The 27,412-nt window shown below is 32.8% G+C and overlaps 1 protein-coding gene across 1 annotated transcript; it reads left to right on the top strand.

The window, feature by feature from the left end:
• Positions 1-11,845: 11,845 nt before the first annotated feature.
• On the top strand, positions 11,846-25,382 carry LOTGIDRAFT_172308 (hypothetical protein; the record flags this gene model as incomplete). Its single annotated transcript, XM_009049182.1, has 4 exons — positions 11,846-11,848; positions 13,253-13,364; positions 21,818-21,967; positions 25,264-25,382. 4 exons carry the CDS (start codon positions 11,846-11,848, stop codon positions 25,380-25,382), a joined length of 384 nt encoding a protein of 127 aa, XP_009047430.1.
• Positions 25,383-27,412: the final 2,030 nt, after the last annotated feature.

The following is a 27,412-nucleotide window of genomic DNA, read 5'->3' as shown; positions in this document are numbered from 1 at the left end:
AAGCCAGATATTTTCATCCACTTTTTTTACCCACCCATCATCTAAAAAGCTGAAAACAAAAGTATACCTCAAAGTAAAAAAACGTGTCTACTTCATATTATTATTATTATTATTATAAATATTATTGTTTAGTTTGTTTCTTTTTGCTGTGAATATATTTGAGGCTTTTTCCAAGGTACATGTATTTCTATATTATGGCTATATTATAAAGTGTAAGGCAGCCATATTTGTTATCATCAACTTTTGTACAATTTCAATCGACTCTTTTTAAAGGGACAGGTTGGCCATTTTTGATCAATAATACTTTAGTCTCGGAAACGAGAATTTTGTAACTGAGCTAATCAATGATAGTGTTTACCAATCACCGTTGAAAATTCAGCCTTCAAATCCATTTAGTTCTAGAATTATCTTCGTTTGAACGTTAAAATGAAGACTCGTCAATTAAAGATATTCTGTGATATATAGAACAGACATATGGAAATAGTGTGTAAAATTCCTAGTTTTGATGATGAAGTATTTTTAAGGAATTATGTGATTTTCGTACATTTCAAGTACTCCTGAAGACTATAATTTACATAATTCACACCTAAAATCCACCCCCCCAAATGGCACATCTGTCCCTTTAAATGATTGTACACAGGGAATTGGTAGCCTACTCAAACTGTGTTTATGTAATATATTGTAAAAGATAAAAAATTTCGAAATTTTTTTAAATGAATTTTCAAAAACTGTTCAGATACGACTAATGTTATATTTATTTTACCAATATTTGGTTAAAACACGGTAAAAAATGATATGATGTTACCCTTATAAATTGTACCCTTATTGTGAATTTCATCTGAATCATAATAACTTTTTTGGATTTCATGACAGCTTTAATGATTATAATTATGATTACATTTTTGTAATGAGACAATCTACAGGTTCCAAACTATGTTAGGTTAAGAATTATTTATTTTCTATCGAAAACTATTAGGTTATTCAAGCATTGGTAATAAATTTCAACTTAAAGGGACAGATGCGCCATTTTTTTTACGAATGATACTTTTGTCTCAAAACGGGATTTTTTTTTAGATAAGCCGATCAGTAATAGTGTTCACAGCTCACCATCGAAATTTGAGCAACCATTTCAATGTGTGTCCAGAATTATGAAGTTAAGAAGACGAGTCGTCTTTTTATGAGACATTGTCATATATGGTAAAAAAAACGTGTATTGAAATAGGAAAAGATATTCCTAGTTTGAGGTATTGAGGAATCGTGCGGTTTTCGTACATTTCTAGTACTTCTGAAGACTATTTACATATATTCAAGACTCAAATCAACACCAAAAAATGGCGCACCCGCCCCTTTAAGCCAATTGACACGAAAGTCGCAAATTGTACGGTAATAGTACTAAAATTATTGAATTTAATAAAATGACCTCACTATTAGCACAATTTGTACTTGGGCGGTTTGTGTAGTTTGGAATAAATACCAACCTGTTATTCAATTTGTGTCAAACACAAGAACTAAAATATTTTAATTGTATTGTTTTTGTACTGTTTATATATTCTATTTGTGTGTGTGTTTGTACATATATTACTATAATCTACACAATATTGGGGTAGGTCCTAGGATTCTTAATAAATTTTGAATCGATTCTTTGATGTTTTTTGTTTTCCTTGTCCCTGTTACAACTATGTTCAGTGAAACATCAGGTGCGGGGGTCTAGCAGCGACCAAAAAAATTTTCATTCTTTCACTATGTAAAATGTTAAAAGATTTGAAAGTGGAGGGGCCAAAAGCGGGCTAGCATCTACCCACCCCCAGGCCCTCCCATAGAAACGCAACTGGCTATGTTAGTTACCCCACTATACAGAGTTAATCAAGTTAATACTAGTATTTGTGGGGCAATAGACTGTCTTTCTTAACAAATCAAGTGCTGGTCTTAAAACAATGGTTGAAAGCATTTCTTGATCGAGTCAGTTTCACATCTTCACAATATCAAACTATAACGCACTTCATCTTATGCCTTGACCGGTAATGGCCACCTTTCTTGTATCATAGAAGTTTGCAAATTCAGCGATTTGATTGGATTGTGTGCTAGCTAATACAGCCAATCAGAGCTCTCGACAGTCCTAATGTTTACAGTCTGTCTAAAGAGGGCTCAGATTGGCTGTATTCGCTGGGGTACAATCCAATTAAATCGCTTCATTCCATGACGCATAAATATTGGCTATTGCATTCCCTTGTGAATATAAAACACTAACTTACACAACAGATCTTTGTTCAAAAACCATACAATCAGTGTCAAATTACAACACATGAGATTAACGGTGGTTCACTGCTATCGTGTTATTTGCTTGCAATTTAAAGATCATGGCATTGCGACCAGATTTGAAAAAAAATAACAACAATATATAATATATAACAAATATATAATATTATAAAAGGGTAAAAACTAGGCCATGCCATATCGATGAGCATCAAGATCAGATCCTGACCCACCGAGAGGTCTTCCATTCTGTCCTGTATATACAATACACCCAAAACATGCAATAAACAATTACATGGATAAATGGACATAAATGCACTTCTTGAGACAATGTAAAAAATTAACTGCGCCAAAGGGAAACAGACTGGTAGCCTACCCTTGTCTTGTAATTTTAAATAAAGAGACAAAAGTTTTATTCTGTCTTAGCGAAAGCAAGGTAAAACAGCAATCAATAAAACACCTTGTTTTTTCATGTTTTTTTTGCACCGAATAGTCGCTATAAAATATCCAGTTAAATTATTTCGGACAGCGATAGCCTCACGGAACCAGGGGTACAAATGGGGGCCAGACTGACTCAAGGGAGGGCATTGTCGGGATAGAGATTCAAAATGTGGAAGTGCTGTGGAAGCCCCATAAGTTTAAACTTCCATATAGGGTCTGATGGGTCTCACTCTGAAAAAATAAAATAGAATTGGTCCATTCTGATACATAGACTATTTTTTCTAAAGGAGGAGTGAGAGGAGGTATTTGTTTGTTGGTTATGTTACATTGTTACCATGATTATGGCGAAACAACAACACCCTTTAATCATTGGCACATTGGTAAAGGTTGAATAGTCTAATTCTCACACCTATCCACCCCACCCCGCCTTCAAAGAATACAAAAATTAGGTCATATGATTATCAAAGATGTATTGAAAAAAATGTGGAAGGCCGCACGTGTATATTCACTTTGAAAAAAAATCCAATCTGTAAATATCGTTATTTATTTATTGTATAATATGAATTATTATGATAAGTAATAGACAATTTGCGTGTGGGTAGAATTCAGGGTAATTTTCAACTATATATAATTGCGTATTAGAAAATTTTCTGAATCGTCTGATATTGTTTATTTTGCGATTCAAATTCGTAAAATGTTTAAGTTGTCATCCTGATGTACAATGGGAAAATATTCTGGCCATAAACCTTTTCCATACTTAGCAGCTATTACAGGCACATAACTGATTGTATCAAAAAAAAAAAAAACCTTTTTAAATTTCATAGTAGTTTTACCGGGTTAATCTGTCTACCATAGTAGCCTTAATTTGAATAGTTAATCTGTTTAAATATCATAGTAGCTTTAACTGGAATAGTTTCTTCTGTTTAAATATCATAGCAGCCTTATCTGCAATAGTTAATCTGTTTAAATATCATGGCAGCCTTAACTGGAATAGTTAATCTGTTTAAATATCATAGTAACCTTAACTGGAATAGTTAATCTGTTTATATATCATAGCAGCCTTAACTGGAATAGTTAATCTGTTTAAATATCATAGCAGCCTTAACTGGAATAGTTTATCTGTTTAAATATTGTAGTAGCCTTAACGGAAATAGTTAAGCTGTTTAAGTATTGTAGTAGCCTTAACGGGAATAGTTATTCTGTTTAAATATCATAGTAGCCGTACTGGAATAGTTAATCTGTTTAAATATCATAGTAGTCCTAACGTGAAAAAAAGTTGATCAAATGGGAATTACCCCAAACCTGCCTTACTCACAATAGAATTAGTACGTTCTGTTTTTAATCACAATCACAAATATCACATGAGACTCAATTTCATTTTATTTGGTTAATGAATATACACCACGGTTCTGTCAACACTCAGTGGTAGTTTCATAATAATCTATAGGGTAGCCTGACCTAGCCTTAAGCCATAAAATAACTGTTAATTATTGTACAGTAAATTATAATGGTATGTGTATCCAGAATTATAAACGTTTGACTGTTAAAATGACGACTCGTCCTTTCTTGAGACTATGTCATACATGTATTAGAAATAGAAAGTGAAAGAGTTGGGGCGATTTTCGGAAATTTGTAACATTTTTGAAGACTATTTACATATATTTAAGACAGAAATTAACATCGAAAATGGATAACCTATCCCTTTATTTTTATATTTTGTTTCCGTTTTACTAAGGTGGACCTTTTATGAATATGGAATTTAGTAGGACCAAAGGCTTGTCATCGCCTTCATGACGACAAGGAACTGTACATAAAGAAGGGAATAAATCAGTTGTTAATATCGTCATTATATATTAATAAAAATACACCATTAAAGGGCAATAAAACCATTATAGTCAATAGAAAACTAAACAGAATTACAAGTATTTGATTAAAAACGACAAGTGTTATACGAGTTAATGATATTTCAGTGTCTGTAATTTGTCAATTATTTATGGCCAATATCTCAATATTTCTATTGAATGAAGCCACGAAGTACACAGGATAATAGTAATAAATTTCACTGCTGACTCGTAGACTAGTGTGCCAAAGGAGTGACCCAGGAACAAATTTGCTGTCGTAATTGAGTTCGTACACGTATGTATGATTTGTGGAGTTGACACGTGTTATTGAAAAAGTAAATGTCAGGGGGTTTTCAACCTGGTGGTAATTACAGTCAAGGAGGTAAAATTGAAATTTTTTGGGGGTTATCATGCTCTTTTTAGTGTTGGTCGTTTTGTTCTGTCAGGCTATATTCTCCTACATGAAAAAGAATCCAGGGAAAACCTAAGAGAAAATCAAAAAGGTTTAAAAAATGTTTTTATTCTGAAGAATAATGCGGATAACTGAGGTTTTATTCTGAAGAATGATGCGGATAACTGAATTTTTATTCTGAAGAATGGTGCGGATAACTGAGATTTTTATTCTGAAGAATGATGCGGATAGCTGCGATTAACTGAGGTATTTATTCTAAAGAATGATGTGGATAATTGATATTTGTATTCTGAAGAATGATGCGGATAACTGAGACTAATTGAGGTTTTTATTCTGAAGAATGATGCGGATAACTGAGATTAACTGAGGTTTTTATTCTAAAGAATGATGTGGATAACTGATATTTGTATTCTGAAGAATGATGCAGTTAACTGAGATTAACGGAGGTTTTTATTCTGATGAATGATGCGGATATCTGAGATTAACTGAGGTTTTTATTCCGAAGAATGATACGGATAACTGATATTTGTATTCTGAAGAATGATACGGATAACTGATATTTTTATTCTGAAGAATGATGCGGAAAACTGAGATTAACTGAGGATTTTATTCTGAAGAATGATACAGATAACTGATATTTGTATTCTGAAGAATGATGCAGATAACTGGGATTAACTGAGGTTTTTATTCTGAAGAATGATGCAGATGATTTAGATTAACTGAGGTTTTTATTCTGAAGAATGATACAGATAACTGATATTTGTATTCTGAAGAATGATGCAGATAACTGATATTTGTATTCTGAAGAAAGGTGCGGATAGCGGAGATTTCCGAGATTAATTCTAATAAGATAAACGTCCAATCTGAATACAGGCATGGCATTTTTATTCAGATTCCATGTGAGTGCAATTAGAAAATCGGTCTTCTGTATTGAGCAAATTTTCTAATGACGTTTTTCTTAATCGATCACGGTTAAAAGTAAAACGTAAAATTGTTAATCAAGAAATTCAAGGTCATTTTTTAAATATAATTTCTACTAAACTAATCCATTATCTAACATTAAATTACGCACAAACCATACACTTTATCAGATATTTAAGAGATAGTGTGTAAAATCGCACAAAAAAGTATGTAGTCGCAGTATCCAACACATACTGGTTTCTGCACCAAACCCAGGACTAAAATCATCAAAATTGTTCAAGGTAACCCCTGGGGATAATCGCCACCACTTTTAAATTATTCTTCACATGAAGTAAATGGAGTTTTACGCCCCTCTATTTTGATTTTTCTGTCAAGCACTGCAACTTAGTAAAAGACCTAATAATTTCAGCTCAGCCCTAAAATGACCAGCGAAATGTTACAATTCAATGAAAACTTTCATCAATTGCAATTGGAATTAACATGTGGTATCAACCTTTCAATACTCAATATTTTTTAAAAAGGACAGGCTTATAATTATTATTGAGTATAAATAAGATCATACCCAGCTTGGGTTCAAAATTAAGACAGGAATAGAAACAAGAGGATTAGGGAAGTAGTGAGTATATAGGAGAGGGATATTTAGATAGCGGTGATTTGGAAGGCAATGAGGATCTCATATTTTTCAACGGTTCTATGGGGTTTCGCTACTCCGTGTATAGTATTTGGAACACTTATAATAGGTCTTTCATTTATCCAACCGATTTACTGGTATCCTTATATAAGGATTAAAATTGGATTTTTGAAATTAATTCATAAGAAGTCTCAGTGGTCAAATGAAATAGCATCGAATTCCTTCACTTGAATTAAAACATACATGAAATGTTACTATTTAAATTAATATTTTCGATACACAATTCATAATAACAATATTCGGTAGCAATTCAAAATGTTCCAGAAGACATTTCTAGTAATATTGTAAAATAAGAAAGAGTGGATCCAGCCATTTGTGGACAAAAGTACAATATGTCAAACGGATAGCGAAACTGTCGCTTTAATGAGTTTAAAAAAATATCTAAACATCACAAAAATCGATAAGCATTATTCTTACCATACAATTTAGCATCCATTCAAAATTATTGTAGACAAAAATAATGATCACCGTCCGATATTGCCTTTAATCCAAAGCTTTAAATCAGTGAAATTTGTTTGAAAATCGATTAACATCAGTTTCTCCTTTAAATTTTACAAACCAACAAAAAAAAACATGAAGTCTGTACAACGTTTTCAAACGATTTTTTGGATCGCTAGTTTTTGAAATTTTTTATGTCTAATCTAATCTTTATTTCTTTGAGCGGCCGCGCTCATCCAATTAAATAAAATATATCCCATTGATAACGGGTAAGACTATATTTATTGGACTCATTTTAGTTACTGCTTTTTATTAAACAAACGTGAAAACTATACACCAAAATGGATAGTAACGTATCGGAAAGTTTTAACTAAAAACTAAAAAGGTTTTTAAGTTCGTTACGCTATGGGTATCAAGAAGATACATAGATATAAAGAGCATATTTTAAAAATATTTTCAGGTATAATTTTCAACGTTTTGGATTATGAAAACATTTTTCAAAAAAGTGGAATTTCAAAAAAGTGGAATTTCCCTTTAATTTTGTCCAGATATCTATGTAAAATTTCACAATAAACAATATTTAAGAGTAAATGTTTTACATTTCACAATGCCATATATGTATGTAGAATTTGTAGACTAAGGCTTTAAATACGGATACGAAATACACGGCTTGAAAACGCCGAGGAACCCGTATGGCAGGTCCTTGTCCACATAGGCGTGCTGTAAAAAAAATGAAACGCACTGCCGTCGCTGCGTAAACCGCCATCGAATGGGTAATGGCTTGACGTTATACGCTAGGCGTTTGCCAATGAAATCGCCTAAAAAAATGTCAAGTGAGCATATTCATGAAAAATATGAAAATAGTTACCTATCTCACCAAGTGGTGATATTCCCAAACGAGGATTTCTTTTTTCAGGTTGACGCCGTTTATTGTAGATTTTGAGTGCTTTGACATCAATTCGTCCGCCATGTTGTCTGTCTATCTAGCAAGTGTGTCACTGTGTCATTCTCAAGTGTAATTTGACGCGTTTTACGCGGCGTTAAGACAAGCCTTACGGGTATTTAGAAAACGCAGTTAAAATGAAATTCACTATCTGTGTGCAAGCGATCTTATTATTTGCGCATTAAATTTTATTTTTGATAATTCGATTGAAAACAAAATTGCATTAAGAATTCAATAAGAGTTGTAAACACCTGCTCATATTATAAGAATAAGAATAAATTATCTTAATATTATTTTTTTTATTTTATTTAGAATTTTTTTTAGAAATACCACGTAAACCCACGCCATTACGATTTGAACAGCGTCATTTTTACGAATGGAAAGGTATCGTTCAGGGGGATGGGAAAAAAAATGCAATGCAATCGATCAACGATCCCGAAAGAGGTAATACATGTATAAAGAAAAGGCTGAAGGCCCCCTGCTTTAAATCCTCAAGCTAATTACATAAAAAAAACTATAATAAGTTACCAGGGCCACTGAACTACAAATAGTAAAAGAGGCGGCAGATGTTAAACATCCCAAACTTTGAGTACTCCATCACTCTCAGTTACATGACCTCAGTAATGTCGGATTACACAGAGTACATTAGACTTATTTATTTAGTACAAATAATATATTCTAAAATATAAGTCGTCAATTTGGTCTCGACATTCATGATTTTATATTTCCATTTTCATCTTTTTCTAATTACTTGATGATCTTTGTCGTTTAAACAATACAATTCATGTTCAAGGAATGTTATGCTATTATGTTCTAGTTGTTTACTATTTACAGTACAACATGGTAATTAGATACGGATGAACTTCAATGGTACTTCATAAAAAACACTCGATCAATCTAAAAGTCCAATTCTATACAGATCTTCCAAGATCACCTTATACGGTAGTTGTACACTATCTTATCGACCGGTTGGGTTGTGAACGCTAGAAATTTTTGATAGAATTTTGATGGCGATGTAAATGTTCAAAATTGACTTTTAAACGCAGTAAAGGTTACATCTGATATCGATAAAACTGAGTGTATATTTTGGTAAAATCTCGAATGAAACAGAATTAAATTGTGCTATATATTATAATTAATTGGCCATAAAGTTTTGATAAGATAAGATTGAATATTGGGCATTTTGGAAGCAAATTTGTTATCGTTCTCCATAGTGAAAGAATTACCTGTGCCGATAGTTGGTCCCTATTTCAGTCAGTCGGTTGGCACTGAAAGGACATTGAGTTATTACCCCTGAATTGGCAAAATACGTCAAAATGTGATTTCAACAAGGGATTGTAAAAAAGTTTTCAAAATGTGTATCGGAGACTCTGAGAGCTTCAATTTTCACCATTCTAAATTTCAAAATTGGAATGGTGCAAATTGATGCTTTCAGTGTTCCCGACACATTAAAAGTCTAGAAAACTTCTTTAACGATGAATGTTTTTAATATTATTCCCTTGACTTTTCTAAAATACAACGTGACAACTGCCTAGTGAACTAGGGGTTAAATTTTAGGTTTGATTGTGACTGAATTTACGCTGATACCTTTGCGATTTGAGAAAATAATAAATAATGATAATAAAAGTTGCGATTGATACCATAGTGTTGATAAGATTTCGAATAAGTAGGCTTATGCCTATAACGTATATTCAGAGATGTGCATTTTAAAGATTACCTTCTCTTTGAAATGATTGTGCGTGTATATATATAATGCCTTTCGATCGACTGTTCAGGTGGTTTACATTTAAATAACCAAATGGCCTGTTTAATGCAGGCTGAAAAATGTAATATTTTATATAAATCATTTATTGTGAATACGGCATATTTTTTAAAATATGTCGTATTAGATAAATTTTGAAAAATCTCACTCTTTGAAAAAAAGAAAAGACATTTATGAAATGCAATAAATATTACATCGGATCTTCATTATGTACATGGCACAGACGAAAATAGCCCATACATGAAAATAAATCCTTGCAAAACAACTCTTAAATCAAATTTGCGTTGATTTCAGGCGAACAAGTTGACAAAAGAAGATCAAGCGGATCAGAAATTGCAATGAATTACTGAATGCATTATAGTTTAGATTAAAAAGAGATTAGAAATAGTGATCATCTGCCCCAATAGATAGCTTAAGACTATGTTGTGTTGCAGGAAGTCTAAATGGCTGCATTCGACATTTGTGTCAGGTCTTAAAACGATTGTAAAGAGTACTTTTTCTCAACTTAATAAGTGAATCGGGGACACTGGAAGCATCGATTTGCGCCCTTCTATATTGTAATCAGACGTTTGTGGTTCTTGCTTCCATTTAAACCTAGGTTTATGACGTCACTATCGCAAAATCTGCTAATAAGATATAAGAACATTTTTTTTTGCTATAATGACGTGGTAAAACACATAGTTAAGGTGAAGTTGCAGGAGCCAGGGTCGTTTTACAGAAAATAGGCTGAGCCGGATTTGCCCCACCCACTTTCAAATTTGTTATCATTCTCATTAGTGAAAGAATTACCTGTGCGGATAGTTGGTCCCTATTAAGTCAGTCAGTCTACCCCCTATTTGTACCCTCAGCCCCGGAAGGTTGGCACTGCCACCAGAGTTTCAACTCATATTCATTTTACCTAGTTTTGGAAGTTTTGTTTACTATACATTAATCAGAATCCCATGTTATTACAGAAATCTAATTTTTGAAATAACTTGATGAAATAATTTGCGTGGGCGTCATCTTGACTCTAGGATCTTTCAATAAGATTTATTACTAATATTTTCTACTGTACTCGGTAAATATATTTCTGATTATTACAGCCAATGTCACGACACAAATTTATAAAGATTGCTTGATAATTAATATGATGGTCTAGATTTAAAACACTGTTGTTTATCAGATATTATATGATATATCATGATCATTGACGTAAAAGACGAAGGTGCTGGAATGGGGAATTTGTAGACGACTGCGCCCTAATTATTTACGTAGTTAGTAGATTTTACTCTGTTATGCGAGGTGCTACTACATTTAGATATTTAATCGATAGGAAATACTGACTTGAAAAAGTACGCAAATCAAAGATCTATAGTTCAAAATTACGTAGAATTAACCGAAGATACAAAACAAAGCAATTGACGCCGAGACCCGAGAAACCGCGTCCATCCGGTTGATCACAGTTGTTAATTGGCCAGGCTCTCGCCCATGTCAAATGCAACGAATCCGATAAATCGCCAGCTCACCGGATCAAAGAATATACTGATGATGTTTTAAAAAACGATCGGCAAATTCTGAAAGTGAATAAATAGGCTTACTTGATTTCAACTCCCAGTGCACAAAAACTCTTGCTAGATTTTAATGAATACTGTTGTAGGCGGGCAGATTCTTTATTTCATTAATTGTAACAAACTCTTGTTTTGATATTAAAAAAGATTTTTATATTAAAGATTGAAATATATTGATAGAGAAATCATTTTGAATGAATCATCAAATGCTCATATATTTTTAGTAGTTTAGATCGACTGGATGGTCGAAGATTCCGGCCGCGCGGGTCGACAACAAGAGAGTAGACCATGAACAACAGCTGACACCTTGCGGCAACTACAAACTCTGGGTGCGCTTAGGTCGATTAAATTCAGCGATTGATTATCCGAGTTTCAACTAGCTTTTAACAATCCAGTTAAGTTTTGGTAAACAAGGTTTAGGTCTGGTAAACAAGGTTTAAGTTTTGATAAATAAGGTTTAGGTTTTGGTAAACAAGGTCTAGGTTTGGTAAACAAGGCTTTGGTAAATAAGGTTTAGGTTTAAGTAAACGAGAGCTCATATAGTGATTATTTTAATTAGTTACTTATTATGTTATTATGAATAGGATATTTCCAGAATGGTAAGTAATGCCGTAACACTCGATTGTACAACATAATTTCCAGAACTTAACCCTTTTTCCCAGCATTTGAAACCTCAAAATATGTCAAATCACTTTCTAAACCTTGCTTTTAACTTGGTAACATCGCCACATACGCCAGGTCTAATCAAAAAGTGTATAATGCTCTTCAGAAAGTTTCAGAAACTTAAATATCATCGATTTATCGATTTATTTGTAAATTTTGAATTATCTATTTTATGATCTAATAGCATAGTTTAAACTAGACGTCACGGGGAATTAATTTTGAAAATCCGACTATTTTGTACAACGTTTTTACTAATGAAGTTTCTAAAACATTGATTACTCCTTCCATTTACAATAATGGAAAAACAAGAATTATTTTAAAATGAAAACATCAACCCCGTCACACCGGACTGCGATCATCTGCGATCTTACGGCGACAGGAAATGCACTAGGTCGCGGTAAAGAGTGAGGAAAGCAGGAAAAAAGTCCCCCAAAATTACAAACTGAAAAACAGTCGGCCTCATACCGTGAGTTATGCGATCATATTACGTTCTAACGTTTTTCCAGCGTCTTTGTCACGTCTGTAGTGCGTTTTATACTGCTCAAGGAGATTTCACAACGCTTGTCTCACGACCTTCTCGATCCCATGGCGCTTTCATGCAATGCGTTGCTGAACAGATCGCAGGACAGTTGCGTTTGTTTTTAACATGTCCAAAATGGCACGATGTCGGTCGTGTCCTACAAACTTATGACGACCTCAACACGCTCTGAGCCAATTTTCCATTGCATTAGCAGCACAGTAAGAACGACTTTCTGGTGTGACGGGGCCATAACAATAAGTCGTAGCTGAAGCCAAATTATTTCAAACTTGGCCAATTATAGTTCCTTATATTTCGGTGGGATAACTATATATAATATAGTTAAAATGTTGACAAAATTGCAGAACTCGTTCTTGCTCTGGACTCACTGGTAAAGATTTCATGGACTAAGTTGACGAAAAATATATGGGGCATATGATTGCAGACAGTTTACATTACATAACGGTCCCGAATAATTTATAATAAATCCCATGAGTGTGATTCAGTAAATAGCCTGTTTTTCAAATCACATCTTTGAAACGAAACTCAATCAATAAAATACTAAACCTTTAACCTGTGTAAAAACTCTTTGATGTGTAGGTAAAGCCAGTGTTTAAATGTCAAAATTCTTTGCTTAATAATATACCTGCATAATAAACTCTTTATTAGATCAACTAAGAGTTAGGCATGTGGTTAGAATACATAAAGATCGATCATAACTCCTCAATAAGATTAATAGATTTACAAGGCAAGTGATTGTATATCCTTAAAATAGCTACCAATACACGTTTACCTTTTATAGCCTTATAAACATAATTTCCAGATAAGTTTCAATAGCTATTTGTTTTTCCGTGAGTGTAATCAGATCGGAAGCAAGACGGTCGTGTTGAAGAATATTGCGACAACCATCAAGCGTCATGATTCAGTTCCGGTAGGTTGGTTAGCGCGGGAAGAGCCTTATTGAGTCTTTTGTTCACCCACATTGTTTTAGCGATAAAATATATGAAGACTCACGAAACATTTGACGTAGATTTATGAAGCAAGCCCGAGACTCGTTGATCATTTGACTATTTGGATTGTAACTGACACTACAACAAGACAAGAGTAAAGTCACAAAGTTTTAAGACAATTTTCAACTGAAAGAATTCTGTGCAATAACAACTCCTTCTATCACTTTGTAGTTATATTTTATTTGAAAATGAAAGACATATGTTTTTTACTTTGGATTTTCCTGTCATCGTGTTTGATTGGATCCACATGTTCATTTCCAATGTATTCAGGTATGTATTCTGTTTTTTTTTTGTTTTGTATTTTCGAAACACCAAATGATTTGATTAAAGAAAATGGAAATAAATATACATAAACCAAAAAGGAAATGCCGGGAGACAAAGACTTCTAATTTTATTTGAAGTTTATTAACGATTTAAATTATCACTCATTTTTTTGAAGGGTTATAGTAATATAGTATAATTTATTAAATTGTTTACAAACTTAATTCATCTACCTATCCATTTAATCAAATTAAAAAAGCTACAGTATAAAAGTTAAAAGTATTTGAATTTTGATAATCGATCTCAAGAGTAGACGAATAGATCTTCCGAAAATAGTAATACCATATTTTCCGCCTTATCTTGCTTATGTTTAACTTGTTCACATTCTACCTAGCTAACTCGTTGACGATTCGCCTTATCCACATTTGACATTAGGTAATAAGGTATATGCCCAAATGTGAAAATACATATTTCCTGATATTCCCAAACATAACCACTTGATTAAAAAAGTTAAAGCTTATCTGATCCATTTATCTGATTTACCTGATCTGCGATCTATTTTAAGCACTAAGGCTTCTAGATCACCTCGTTATAATATTGGTATGTGCACATTCGTGAAAAAAGGGAAATAGTGGTTTTGATTTGTTTTGGTTTGGTTCATTTACTGCATTGTGGAGAGGTTGAATTTACCATGCTTTGTTCAGGTTAGATTTAACTTAGTTGAAGAAGTTGGCAAGAAGTTCCAGTTGTTTATCACTTTTGATGAGATGTCGAGAAGTTCCAGTTGTTTATCACTTTTGATGAGATGTCGAGTCTGGAGTTTCACTTTTCAAGTTTTTGGCTGTGGCCTCTAGTCTTCACAAATCCTGATTTGGGGATGAGTTGATTGGAAGATTGTCTATTCCATTCAGAAACATGTATACCTGGATACAGTCATACCTTTTTCTACGGTATTAGAGTGTTGTTAGGCCAAGTCTGAGTCGCTCAGGGTATGTTATGTGGGAAAAACCTCTCACAATTTTTGTTGCTCTGCGTTGTACATTTTCAATGATCTGTAGGTCTTTTGTATGATGGGGATACCAGACTGTAGTTGCGTATTCTAGAGTTGGTCGGATCAGCGACTTGTATATTGGTAGGAATTAGGAATTTAATATACGAAATTATTAGTATTAATGACTAATGAATTCTGCATAGTCATGATTGGTAGATGGCCTATATAGGTAGGCTTATTATTGAAACAAAATCGTGATATATTAGTATATTGTGTAAGATGATGAAATATCTATTCGATAATTAATTAATTAATGACAATATTAGAATTTCCTAATATTTATTCATTAGCACTTATACTTATTACAAAACAAAATTATATTTATATTGTAGAAGCAATGATGATTTCATGGTCATTTATTTTTTGCACGATTTGATCTTTTGAAAAGGCATATAAGTTTTGAGATACCGTACGTTTTAACTGCAAATTTTCTGAAATCAATCTTTCTGGAAACAACTATAGCCTGACTATTTCTGGAGTCGATTTTGGTCTCAAACATATGTAATTGGGTTAGCTTACGTCGTTGGTTTCAACCTGAATTAACGTGCTAAATTTTAGTAAATAAGTCAGCATTCCTTATTTTCCTATGAGACCCAACTGTAAAATGGTTACAAATAAATCACGAAAGATCAGTGCCGAAAGGTTTAGCCAAGGTTCAGCTGGTGGACAGAATCCTCAACAACTTAATTTGTTAACTTTTTCAAATATAGCGACCATCATCTAAGATTCGCTTGGAAGTTAGTTGCTCTTGAATTTGATTCGAGCCGCTTACAATAATGTTTCAAACTCACCTCTGGTAATATTTTAGAATCGAAAAGTGTTGTTTAGATTGTTTGTAAATGTGGAAAAACGTTCTTATTGCTATTTTTGGACATATTTTTCAAATACATTTTAAACGTCCTCTGAATAACAGTTTGTGGTTATGCTGTATCCTTTTTCATTTTGGAATAAACCAAAACCAATCTATGATTATCTATATACAGACATTTGTGTTGATTCGTGATGGTTTATCATCAATATGCAACTTACGGTATCACTTGATTGTTACTTGACTTTTGTTCAAAATCATAGAATTTGTGGGGTTTCACGTGTATTTTCGCGGAAAATCATCTCCTTTAGAGAGTTGGTCTAGATTTCAAATATTTATTCGTGACAAATGTTATATGCAGGTAACGTAAAGCCTTTACAAAATGAAAAGTCTGCTTTAATTTATAACCATATTTCGGCGTGTATAGCCGCATGAACCCACCCTTTCTAACGGTAAACGGATGTGGAATATGCCATAAATTTAACCAATGTAAACATCGGCGAGTGTTATATGATCATGATGAGTTTATTACACCTTCTCATATCAATTCTTTATTAGTCCCGAAATTTATGGTTAACGTTAGAAGGACACGGCGGCAAAAACAACTTAAAACATAAACAACTAACCACGCCAAAGGACCCGTCTAAAAGACTCTCGTTCTGTTTTTTGTTGTTGTTAGATTTGACTTTTATCGTAGTCACTCTAGTTAGGGTCTGACCACTCCTCTATAATACGGTCATCTCTTTCATATCACCGAAAACCAATCGAATTTCTGCCCTCTCCAGCGCTAGGATTCCGCGAAGCATTAGACTGGTTTATCAAACATTCATTGTGTCGACTGGTGAAAATTGCCTTTTCAATAGTTGTTTTGCATTAGCCCAGTGCAGTTCGATTTGAAGTCAACAGGTCGGGGAAAATTATTTTCATACGTCAAAGCAAGAAGGGAGCGGAGCCAAAGTGTGGTTAGATAACAATAGTTACGAGACGCACTGTGTCCCGGATAGAGTAAGCACACCCTAACTACCAGTTGTTGTCTTAGATTGACTTAAAACTTTACAGTAGGTTAGTTTAAAGCCATGCTTCGCCAATTTAGGGTTGATTTTGGTCTTGAATATGATATGTTAATAGTCTATACGAAAATACTTATGGTTCTTACTTGGAAATTACACATACGAACATAGTTTTTCAGCCATTTTGAATCACTTCCTCGACTTAATAAGTTGCATTTTAATAAAGGCTAAAATATTTCAACTAAGCCTTCAAATCACATTTAAAGTTTAAGAAGTGACTTTATACTATACGTGCACGCACATTTTCCTATACTGGTAATTCTTCTGTAAAAATATCAAGTGTAGGCCTAGTGTATAAAAACTTAAAACATTAAAGTTGAATTGTATCTAAATTGTTTTGTTTTCCATGTGTAATTGTATTATTAATATATTAGCAGGTTTCTATTTGTATAAAATACGCTATAATTACTCCCTTAGCTACCTTAAAGGATGATTGTCGGGTAATTTTAAAATTCAATACCATGAAAATACTTTGATAGAAAAAAAAATCGAGATATTTTAAACCTTGACGACCCAGAGCATTTTAAAAACAACATAGTGTTTTAAGATATATACACTAGTTTACATGCAAGACACTCTAAGAACTTGAACTAGACAAAAAAATGAAACTACCATAGATGGCGATACCCGCATTTCGTCGTTGAGGTGCCTAGTCTGGTGCGTTTATGATATGGAACAGGCGTGGTAACCACTGACCCCAAGAGTTCATTGTACATCAGAATCTCGGAAAGTTTATTCCATTTCGATTTCCCATAAACACGGGATCTTAAACGTACATAAAGTGTTTTTTGCCCAATGCCCAATTTAGACGAATTTAGTCCTTTAAATACAGTTGGCCTTACTCCTCACCAAGTTCATAATCTTGTTCAAAGAAAAATAATTTTCTTTCATTAGATATAAAATATAACCTAAACTTGTTTATTACAAACGGAATTTTACCATTACTTTTCATTTTTCTATATTAACAAGGTCAAGTTGGTAGAGTATTCAAAAAGTAATTTCTCTATCATCACAATGTGAGAAAATGACGGAAAAAATACATCTTAAAAGCTTTTCATTTGGATTTTAATTTGTTTAAATTGCAGAAAAATAATTCGAATGCTTAATAACATTATTTATTTATTTAATGTCTCTTAAATGTTCTTAAAGGGATTGTTACGAGCATCAAAATCTAAATTCCAATATTTCCACATTTTGATCCCATTTGAATAATTAACATCATTTACGATTCTGTTTCATTAAGATTTGGAATAGGTAGGTTGTTTAAGGAAGTTAGAGAACATAAGAGAAATGAAATGTATAAAATTTCCCTCATTGCACAATGCACGAACTTATCCAGCTTTATTAACACAATCAGCAAAACAAATTTATAAAATATAAAAGTCCTCCTAGTCATTTCACTAAAGTACACGTCAAAACTTTCCCACCCACGTCTATCTTCGGGCTGAAAAAGTCACAAGAAGTCTTGATACTGATACACCCTTCCCTTGGTAATTGTTAAAATAGAATATAGAATATTGATTGATGCGTATTGTATATTTCAATCTCAAGTAGGAATCCAGCCACATTAAACTGGAAAGGAAATGCGATAGTCATTGTGTTAGAAAATATTCAATTATTCATATGTCTTATAAAAATGATATATATCTTGGTTATGTTTTTATTGATGTGATATATGCCCTTTTATAGAAGGTTCATCCCACGCAAAATCACTTCCGGTCAGACTTGTTTGAGATCCCTTGACAGTTATTGTTCGAGTACGCTTAGCCACTGTACATGCAATTCTCACATTGTCAAGCCATTGCGAACTTCCGCCCAATAACTTGACCTGTCTTGTAACTTGGTAGTTTGTAAATGCATCTTTTTGATTGGATTGTACGTTTCCGAATGCAGCCAATCATAGCCCTAGACAGAAAGTTAAAATAAGGCATTATGTTCACAGTATTTATTTCGAGGCTCTGATTGGCTGTATTCTCTAGCATACGATCCAATCAAACCTATTCATTCCATGATTAAGAAAAGATTGTCATTGCAGTTAAGTTATTAGTAACAGTTTGTATTAAATTGACATTGTGAAGACGGACATTTCCATGAATGTATACTTCATGACATATTAATAAGTCATATCTGGAACAGTAATGACGGACATTCAACTCATTTCAATTTGAAACTATGATACAGTTCATTGGAAAAAAACATAACTACTTGAAGTTGATTAAAATGAAATAATAAGACCCTTGTTCTTTTTTTTATTAATCGAATTGATCGCAATGTTTATGAATAGCCATTCAAGATATGCTAGACGAAGGGGTTAACAGTGGCAAAGCTTCACGTCGTTCAAAATGGAATTTTAACGAAGACCCCCGTGTGTTACAGGCTGTGTACCTTTCGACAGTTGGAAATCGATAATATAAAGTGTGCACGCAAGTCTCTAATCAGTTGTAAAAAATACAAAAAAAACATAAAAAAAGAAGAAAGAAAAAATGTGACGTAAAACTCATTTCATTTCAATTTCATTTTACAACGTAAATTAATACAAGTAGAAATATTAAAACAGAACTTGAATCATGTTGTTACTCACTTCACGCTATGCGATCTTCAGACAACTGACCTATTTTCAGCCTGTGTCCCTGCTGAAGTTGGACAAGTAGAACTTATTCTCATGTCTACCTTTCGAGAACGTTTGTTAAAAGAAGTGCGCTTAAGGGCATTATTGATGGAAAGCTTTTCAGTTTAACACAAGTTAGATCGTTTGGTTTTATTTGTGTAGGCTTTAGCTTTGCTATTAATGGACCAGGATATCTTATATGATCTGTCTAAGTTTAGGGTAAACGTGTTTTATGAATTTGTGTAGAAAAGAGGTACATAGGAATATAGTTAGTTATCTGTACTGCCATAGTTATGCATAATCTTTGGACCAGGGGTTTTCAACTTTGGGGTAATTTTTTGAAATTTTTTAGGAGTAATTTGCGCTTTGTAGTCAATTATACTTCGTTCTATTCAGTCAGGCTATATTAGGATTTATAGGGGAGAGAGGGTGTAATCGTAAGGATTCATTGGGGAAAGACAGTGTAATCGTAAGGATTCATTGGGGAAAGGGTGTACTCGTAAGGATTTATTGGGGAGAAGAGGGTGTAATCGTCAGGATTTATTGGTGGAAGAGGGTGTAATTGTAAGGATTTATTGGGGAAAGGGTGTAATCGTAAGGATTTATGGGTAGAAGAGGGTGTAATCGTAAGGATTTATGGGTAGAAGAGGGTGTAATCGTAAGGATTTATTGGTGAAGAGGGCGTAATCGTAAGGATTTATTGGGGAAAGAGGGTGTAATCGTAAGAATTTATTGGGGAAAGAGGGTGTAATCGTAAGGATTTATTGGGGAAAGATGGTGTAATAGTAAGGATTTATAGGGGGAAGAGGGTGTAAACGTTAGGATTTATAGGGGGAAGAGGGTGCAATCTTAAGAATTTATATGGGAAAGAAGGTGTAATCGTAAAGATTTATGAGGGAAAGAGGGTACAATCGTAAGGATTTATTGGGGAAAGAGGGTGTAATCGTAAGGATTTATAGGGGAAAAAGGGTGCAATCGTAAGGAATTATTGGGGGAAGAGGGTCTAATCGTAAGGATTAATAGGGGAAAGATGGTGTAATCGTAAGGATTTATAAGGAAAGAAGCTGAATATGACTGATCTAATCTACCTGATAAAAAATAATTGTCGGTGCCAATTTTAAACATTCAAGTGTCATCGAGACTAATAGAACTTGCAGACCATGCCACTTTTGTGATAAATACCATTTATAATACATGATTTTATATGCCTTTCAGCTCCTTGTCTCAAATGCTTCAGTTTAATCATTTACATTTGAATCATATTTAGTAACTCAAGGGTGATAACTACGCTTTATCTTAAGAAATTTCATAAAATTCGAACGCCCCCACAATCTCACCAATATTCGCTTCATTTCAATTTCATTTGAATTAATGATTTTGGTCACGTTCATAATTAAGTATGGTTACATGGACATTTATTATTCATGCATTTTAACATCTAATTGGCACAATTCCGCGTCATTTTACTAAAATGCAGGTGTGTTAAATTCAAAGAAATCTTGAAATTTAAAAATTACATGCAATTTCAGGAAATTTGACTCCACAAATAGAGTAAAATAAGTATCATCAATTCAAATATGGACATAAAAGTATTTTCTTTTTTCCAAATTGATTTTCATTAAAGAGTAGCCCGACAAATTTGGCTTTTGTCATGGTAAATATTCTCTAAATCGAGCGAACCTAAAGTGGATCGGAGAAACTCACAAAAAATAAAACATACAAGTTTACATTAACTTGCAATTAGAACATACAGTAAACTAACAATTAGAGCATACAGTAAACTAACAATTAGAACATACAGTAAACTAACAATTAGAACATACGGTAAACTAACAATTAGAACATACAGTAAACTAACAATTAGAGTATACAGAACTAACAATTAGAATATACAGTTTACTAACAATTAGAACATACAGTAAACTAACAATTAGAACATACAGTAAACTAACAATTAGAGCATACAGTAAACTAACAATTAGAACATTAAGTAAACTAACAATTAGAACATTAAGTAAACTAACAATTAGAACATTAAGTAAACTAACAATTAGAGTATACAGAACTAACAATTAGAATTACAGAACTATCAATTAGAATATACAGTTTACTAACAATTACAACGTACAGTTTTTAACTATTAGAACATACAGTTTACTAACAATTAGATCATACAGTAAACTAACAATTAGAACATAAAGTAAACTAACAATTAGAACATACAGTAAACTGGAAATTAGAGTATACAGAACTAACAATTAGAATATACAGAACTAACAATTAGAATATACAGTTTACTAACAATTACAACGTACAGTTTTTAACTATTAGAACATACAGTTTACTAACAATTAGATCATACAGTTAACTAACAATTAGAGCATACAGTTTATGTTAACTGGAAAATAGAACATACAGGTTCTATTAACCAACAAATAGAGCATACATAAAAAGTGACATTCTATGTCTTCCCTAAAGATGCCGATATTCCATCCGTATATCACGTCCGAAGAACTTGTTAGGCAAGATTTGTCGGGCTTGGAAAGAACGAAGTTTAAATTTCTATTGTTTTCATTTCAGACGATGCATCGCCAGAGGAAAATATCAACAAAGAACTTTATTTAATAAAAATTTTACAAAATTTAAGTGAAAAAGATACGAATGAGAATGGCATATCTGATATAAGTTCTAGTTTTACAAACAGCTTACAAAAAGGAAAATATATAACAGGTAGGGTATATTGATTTCAAATATCATAATTGTTATATTATATCCTATAACAATCGATCTCTCCTGTTATTTCATCCTCAAACTATCATTCTGTTCTCAAGTTTCTATCCTATCTACAAGCTATGATCTTATTCCAAAACTATGATTTTATCCCCAAACTATCATTCTATCACCAAACTATGATCTTCTATCCAAACTTTCAGTTTATCATCAAGCTATGATCTTCTATCCAAACTATCATCCTATTACCAAGCTTTGATCTACTATCCAAACTTCCATCTTATCATCAAGCTATGATCTTCTATCCAAACTATCATCCTATCACCAAGATATGATCTACTATCCAAACTATCATCCTATCACCAAACTATGATCTATTATCCAAACTTTCATCTTATCATCAAGCTTTGATCTGCTATCCAAACTATCATCCTATTACCATGCTTTGATCTACTATCCAAACTATTATCCTATCACCAAGATATGATTATATGTCCAAACTATCATCCTATCACCAAGCTACGCTCTTCTGTCCAAACTATCATCCTATCACCAAGCTACGCTCTTCTGTCCAAACTATCATCAAACTATGATCTTCTATCCAAACTATCATCATGTCACCAAGCTATGATCTTATTCAAACTATTATCCTGCAACCAAGCACTGATTTATCCTCAAGATATCAGCCTTACCCTCACGAAACGATACAACATCGTCCATACATTTTTGATAGTACCCCCAAATTATCATCTTATCCTCTTTTTTGTCACCCAAGAACAGTTACGGGTTCAGGGGGAATAACTCATTAGAAAATGACCTTTTACTAAATTAGAGTAATTGATAAAATTTTTTTTTACCAATAATCTAAGATTAATGACATTCTATCACTATTTTTATCTACTTAGCATTGTTCTATCCACTAGAAATGCTATCCTTCAATTGTGATCATATCACATTGCGGAATGATTTTGTTGTTATAGACAACAAATTCTTGTTTATTTGCATGTGGTGAAGGACGAGTCTTCCCTTTGTTTTATGTAAAAATCATTAAGGTTTCGTTGGTAGATCATTCAAAGCAGTAATTTTTTAAAAAATGATGAATGTTTTGTTTTGGAAGTTATGTAAGCTTTACCTCCAGTAAATCATTACTTTTTGTTGATTTTACATTTTAATAAAGAAACCTGACGACTTTATTTGGTACAATATTTCTGATTTATGACTGTCTCCTGTCAAGACTTTTCTAGAAATATTTCAATTATTTTTTTTTAAATATTTTTCTTCTTTACAAGTAGATTTGGAAAGGAAGGCTGGTTTTTAAGTTCATTGCATTTGATTCGTCTATATCAAATAATCTTCAACATGTATCGACCATTTAACACAAATTGCTATAAAGCCTGTGTTCGAAAAGTTGAATCTTGTGCAATATTACGCTCTCAGGTTGATGAGCAACGTTGTTTTCATCAACTACTGGCATGTGGCAGAATTACTCCATCTGCTAAGTTCAGTCGACATAGCAACGACTGCAATTTCTCATGTTCAACTTTCATTCCGAATTTGAATCCTGTCGAACTTGTCGGACCGAATCTTCAACGATCTATTTGATCGTAGTTGCTAATTGCGAGTCGATGAGTGTTTCACGCATGTCTACGGCGATTGATCTTATTTGAGATCATCAAACCGCAACATATATTTTCTTATGTTCACATGTCATGTCACAGACAGGCACTCTTTTATTTCGAAAGCATAACGTGAGACCGTTCCACTCAAAAAATTATGGGTGGAAGTACACGATACATAACCTTCGACTTTTCTTTCTCAATTATGTTCAGATTAGGGTAGAGGGTAGAGTTCTAGTGTTATGCCGCGAATTGACGAGGTACGGTGTCCGATGCAGTTTACGATGTTGGATTATCGATACAGTAGAAAATAGAAGAGCTGAATTCACTAGTTCTTGGTATCCGGGCACAGACACGATTCCCTTCCACTAATTTCTATTGTATAGATAATCAACACCGCACACCATATCTCGTAAATTCGCGACTTCCTAAAAAGATGAAGAAAGAAAACACATTTTGTTACAAAGAAGAAAGAATTGAATCTATGGCTAGACTGTGACAGTTTGAATGATAACCATGGCTAATAAAACTCTATAACAATCAAATTCATTCCAGTTTTTTGTCTGTACTCTTTGACTGATTCAAATGTGTCATGACCCTAAATTTATCTCAAAAGCATGTTTCCTATATACCGAGACGAACCTTATATCCATATCAAGGGTCAAGATGAAGTCTTTTCCGGATGGATTTAAATGCCAAAACGAACTATCGCCCCCAATTTGACCGAAATTTTGGATTATTGTTATTTGTATCACGCGTGGCATCTTATTATTGGCCCAGTCCTCTTTTGCCCAATGTAGAAGTTTATAACTTAAAGATTAGGAAATTCCGCAATCACGTTCTTAAATATGTTTCGGATACGCTATCAATACCATTAAAAAAATGCCAACACAAGATAATATCATGTCTTTGTTATAAATGATAACATTCATTTTTATCCCAAATGATAATTCTAACAGATATACAAAAGAATTTTGTAAAACACAGCCATCCTTGTGTCCTAAAGTGCTAACTAAAGCCGAGAAGAATTTCTACTTGACTTTGCTCCGGAATGATTTCTAACAGACGTTGCTGGGAAAGCTTTGATATGTTTTAATTTCCTTTATTGCGTAAGACATTACTCGATATGGTTTTAACCTGTTAACTGTAATCTGTAAATCTTATACACATTGAATATATACATATCAAAAGAACAGCTTTTGAATTTTGTTAACGGGAATATAATAGCTTCGTATCTTCGATGCCGTCAAACAGGAAATACCCCATTTTGAAGTTATCTGGGAATTTAATCCATTAGTCTGTATCTATCTACGCATTCGGCAATCCTCGACACTTTCTGAACCTTAATAATAAGTGGTGAATTTCGTCGTGTCTCCTTGTGCGAGACTCTTTACTTCCGGCATTTCACGATTATTTGTCACGTGATTACAATATTACGCCATGAATATAGTCCTTAACTCAAGAGCCTTTTGGAGAATAATTTTGAGCCTTAGTTATATCTTACTGTGATAATATGTTGCAGAGCACTAGCGAGATTTACACACCAGACCATTTTCTAGGAACGACATTGCTTATAAGCTTTCCATTATAAATACCCCCCCTCCCTCAAATCTTGCGTTGAAGTACCCACTTTTGTAAAACAGAAAACATTATCTAATTTTAATGAATGTATATTTTCAGATGAAACTATGGAAACAGTCTTATTGCCAAGTAAAAGAGATATGGGAGTGTTACCGCCATGGAATGAATTCTGCAGGATGATGAGAATCACCCATTGTTTTCACAGTAGACAAAGCTAAATTCTGTCAAAAACTGGTTTCCGGAATTTTATCAACTATCAACACACACGTGACTATAGCTCATGGAAAGACTCATCTATTGTCTTTTGCATGAGAATTCTCCCCTTCGTTGGCAGCGTTAAATTGGTTATAGGAATTTCTTGCAAGTGTTGCAAGCGTGTTTTTATTTTCTAGAGCTTTCAAATCGCTCAACGTTATTCTTCAAAAATATTGGAAAACAAAAACAATGCGAAAATCAAAGTGTCTAAGATTTCTGAAATATATAACTTTTAATGGGAAATTTGAGCAAGGTGTTTATTGGAAATCCTTTTTCAGCTTCAAAAACAGTTTATATAATAGTGTTCTTGTTAAAAATAAATGAAAAAAAAAAAGAAAAACATGAATAATAATATATACACTAGATCTTGACATTTTGATTAAAGTTAAAATAGGTTAAAATGTAATTAATTTGGTTTTAAATCGAAGAAAATTTTTTTTTCTTTGTACAAAACGTTCGAGCCTTCGATAAGATTCTCCTTTATGGCGTCGGATGAACATCCAGTCTAGATTGCAATGCTCTTACGATTCGTTAGAATTTTGTATCTCCAAAAGGTTTCCTGTAACAATCTAAACTGCAATTTATTTGTAAGCTGTAATTTGTATTATCATGAACATTTTGAGAAAATATTAAATAAAGATGTTTGCTACAGATTGACTTCATTGAATTATCAGGATACATTATACCTAAAGAACGTCAATCCCACTAAAACCAAGTTGACATCACTAATCGCAAAATATGCTTGTATCTTGGCCTTCGCGGATAGTAACGTTATCAAACACTTATTTTTAGTGGGATTGCAAGAACCACAAAGGTCTGATTGAAAATTGAAATGGTGATTGAAAATTGAAATGGTGATTGAAAATTGAAATGATTCAAATTGATGCTTTCAGTGTCCCAGATACATAATCAAATTTTGTAGAAAACTCTTTTTTCATTCCCTTTAACATGCATGTATATATGATCGGCAGATATTTCACTGCAGTTGAAATTACTACAAAATAATGTGAGCTATCAAAGTTGGAGTCAATACACAAATTAATGCTTTTTAACAGCTAAGAAATTTATTTGAGCAGCTGTTGAAAGACGTTTTACCAATGGAAAATGGAACTTCAAAATGAATGTCCAGGTCTAAGAATCCAAAAACAGAAGCAGAAAGACACCTGTTTCTTTTTACAAAACTTTTTGAACCTTTTTTTAGAGACTATGAGGTAGTATAAACATTACCAATTATTGAAACTATGGGGTAGTATAAACATTACAAATTATTAAAACTATGGGGTAGTATAAACATTACCAATTATTGAAACTATGGGGTAGTATAATCATTATCAATTATTGAAACTATGGGGTAGTATAAACATTATCAATTATTAAAACTATGGGGTAGTATAAACATTATCAATTATTGAAACTATGGGGTTTGTATGAACTTTATCATTTATTGAAACTATGAACATTATCAAATATTGAAACTATGAACATTATCAAATATTGAAACTAAGGGGTAGCATGAACATTATCAATTATCGAAACTATGTGTAGTATAAATATTACCAATTATTGAAACTAAGAGGTAGTATAAACATTATCAATTATTGAAACTATGGGATAGTATAAACATTATCAATTATTGAAACTATGGGGTAGTATAAACATTATCAATTGTTGTAACTATGGACATTATGAATTATTGAAACTATGGGGTAGTATAAACATTATGAATTATTGAAACTATGGGGTAGTATAAACATTATGAATTATTAAAACTATGGGGTAGTATAAACATTATTAATTATTGAAACTATGGGGTAGAATAATCATTATCATTTATTGAAACTATGGGGTAGTATAAACATTATCAATTATTGAAACTTTGGGGTAGTGTAAACATTATGAATTATTGAAACTATGGGGCAGTATAAACATTATGAATTATTGAAACTATGGGGCAGTATAAACATTGTGAATTATTGAAACTATGGGGTAGTAT

The sequence above is a fragment of the Lottia gigantea genome, assembly GCF_000327385.1.
Source record: "Lottia gigantea unplaced genomic scaffold LOTGIsca_131, whole genome shotgun sequence".
In the NCBI taxonomy this organism is placed as follows: domain Eukaryota; kingdom Metazoa; phylum Mollusca; class Gastropoda; family Lottiidae; genus Lottia; species Lottia gigantea.
This window is presented reverse-complemented; position numbering and strand designations above follow the sequence as displayed.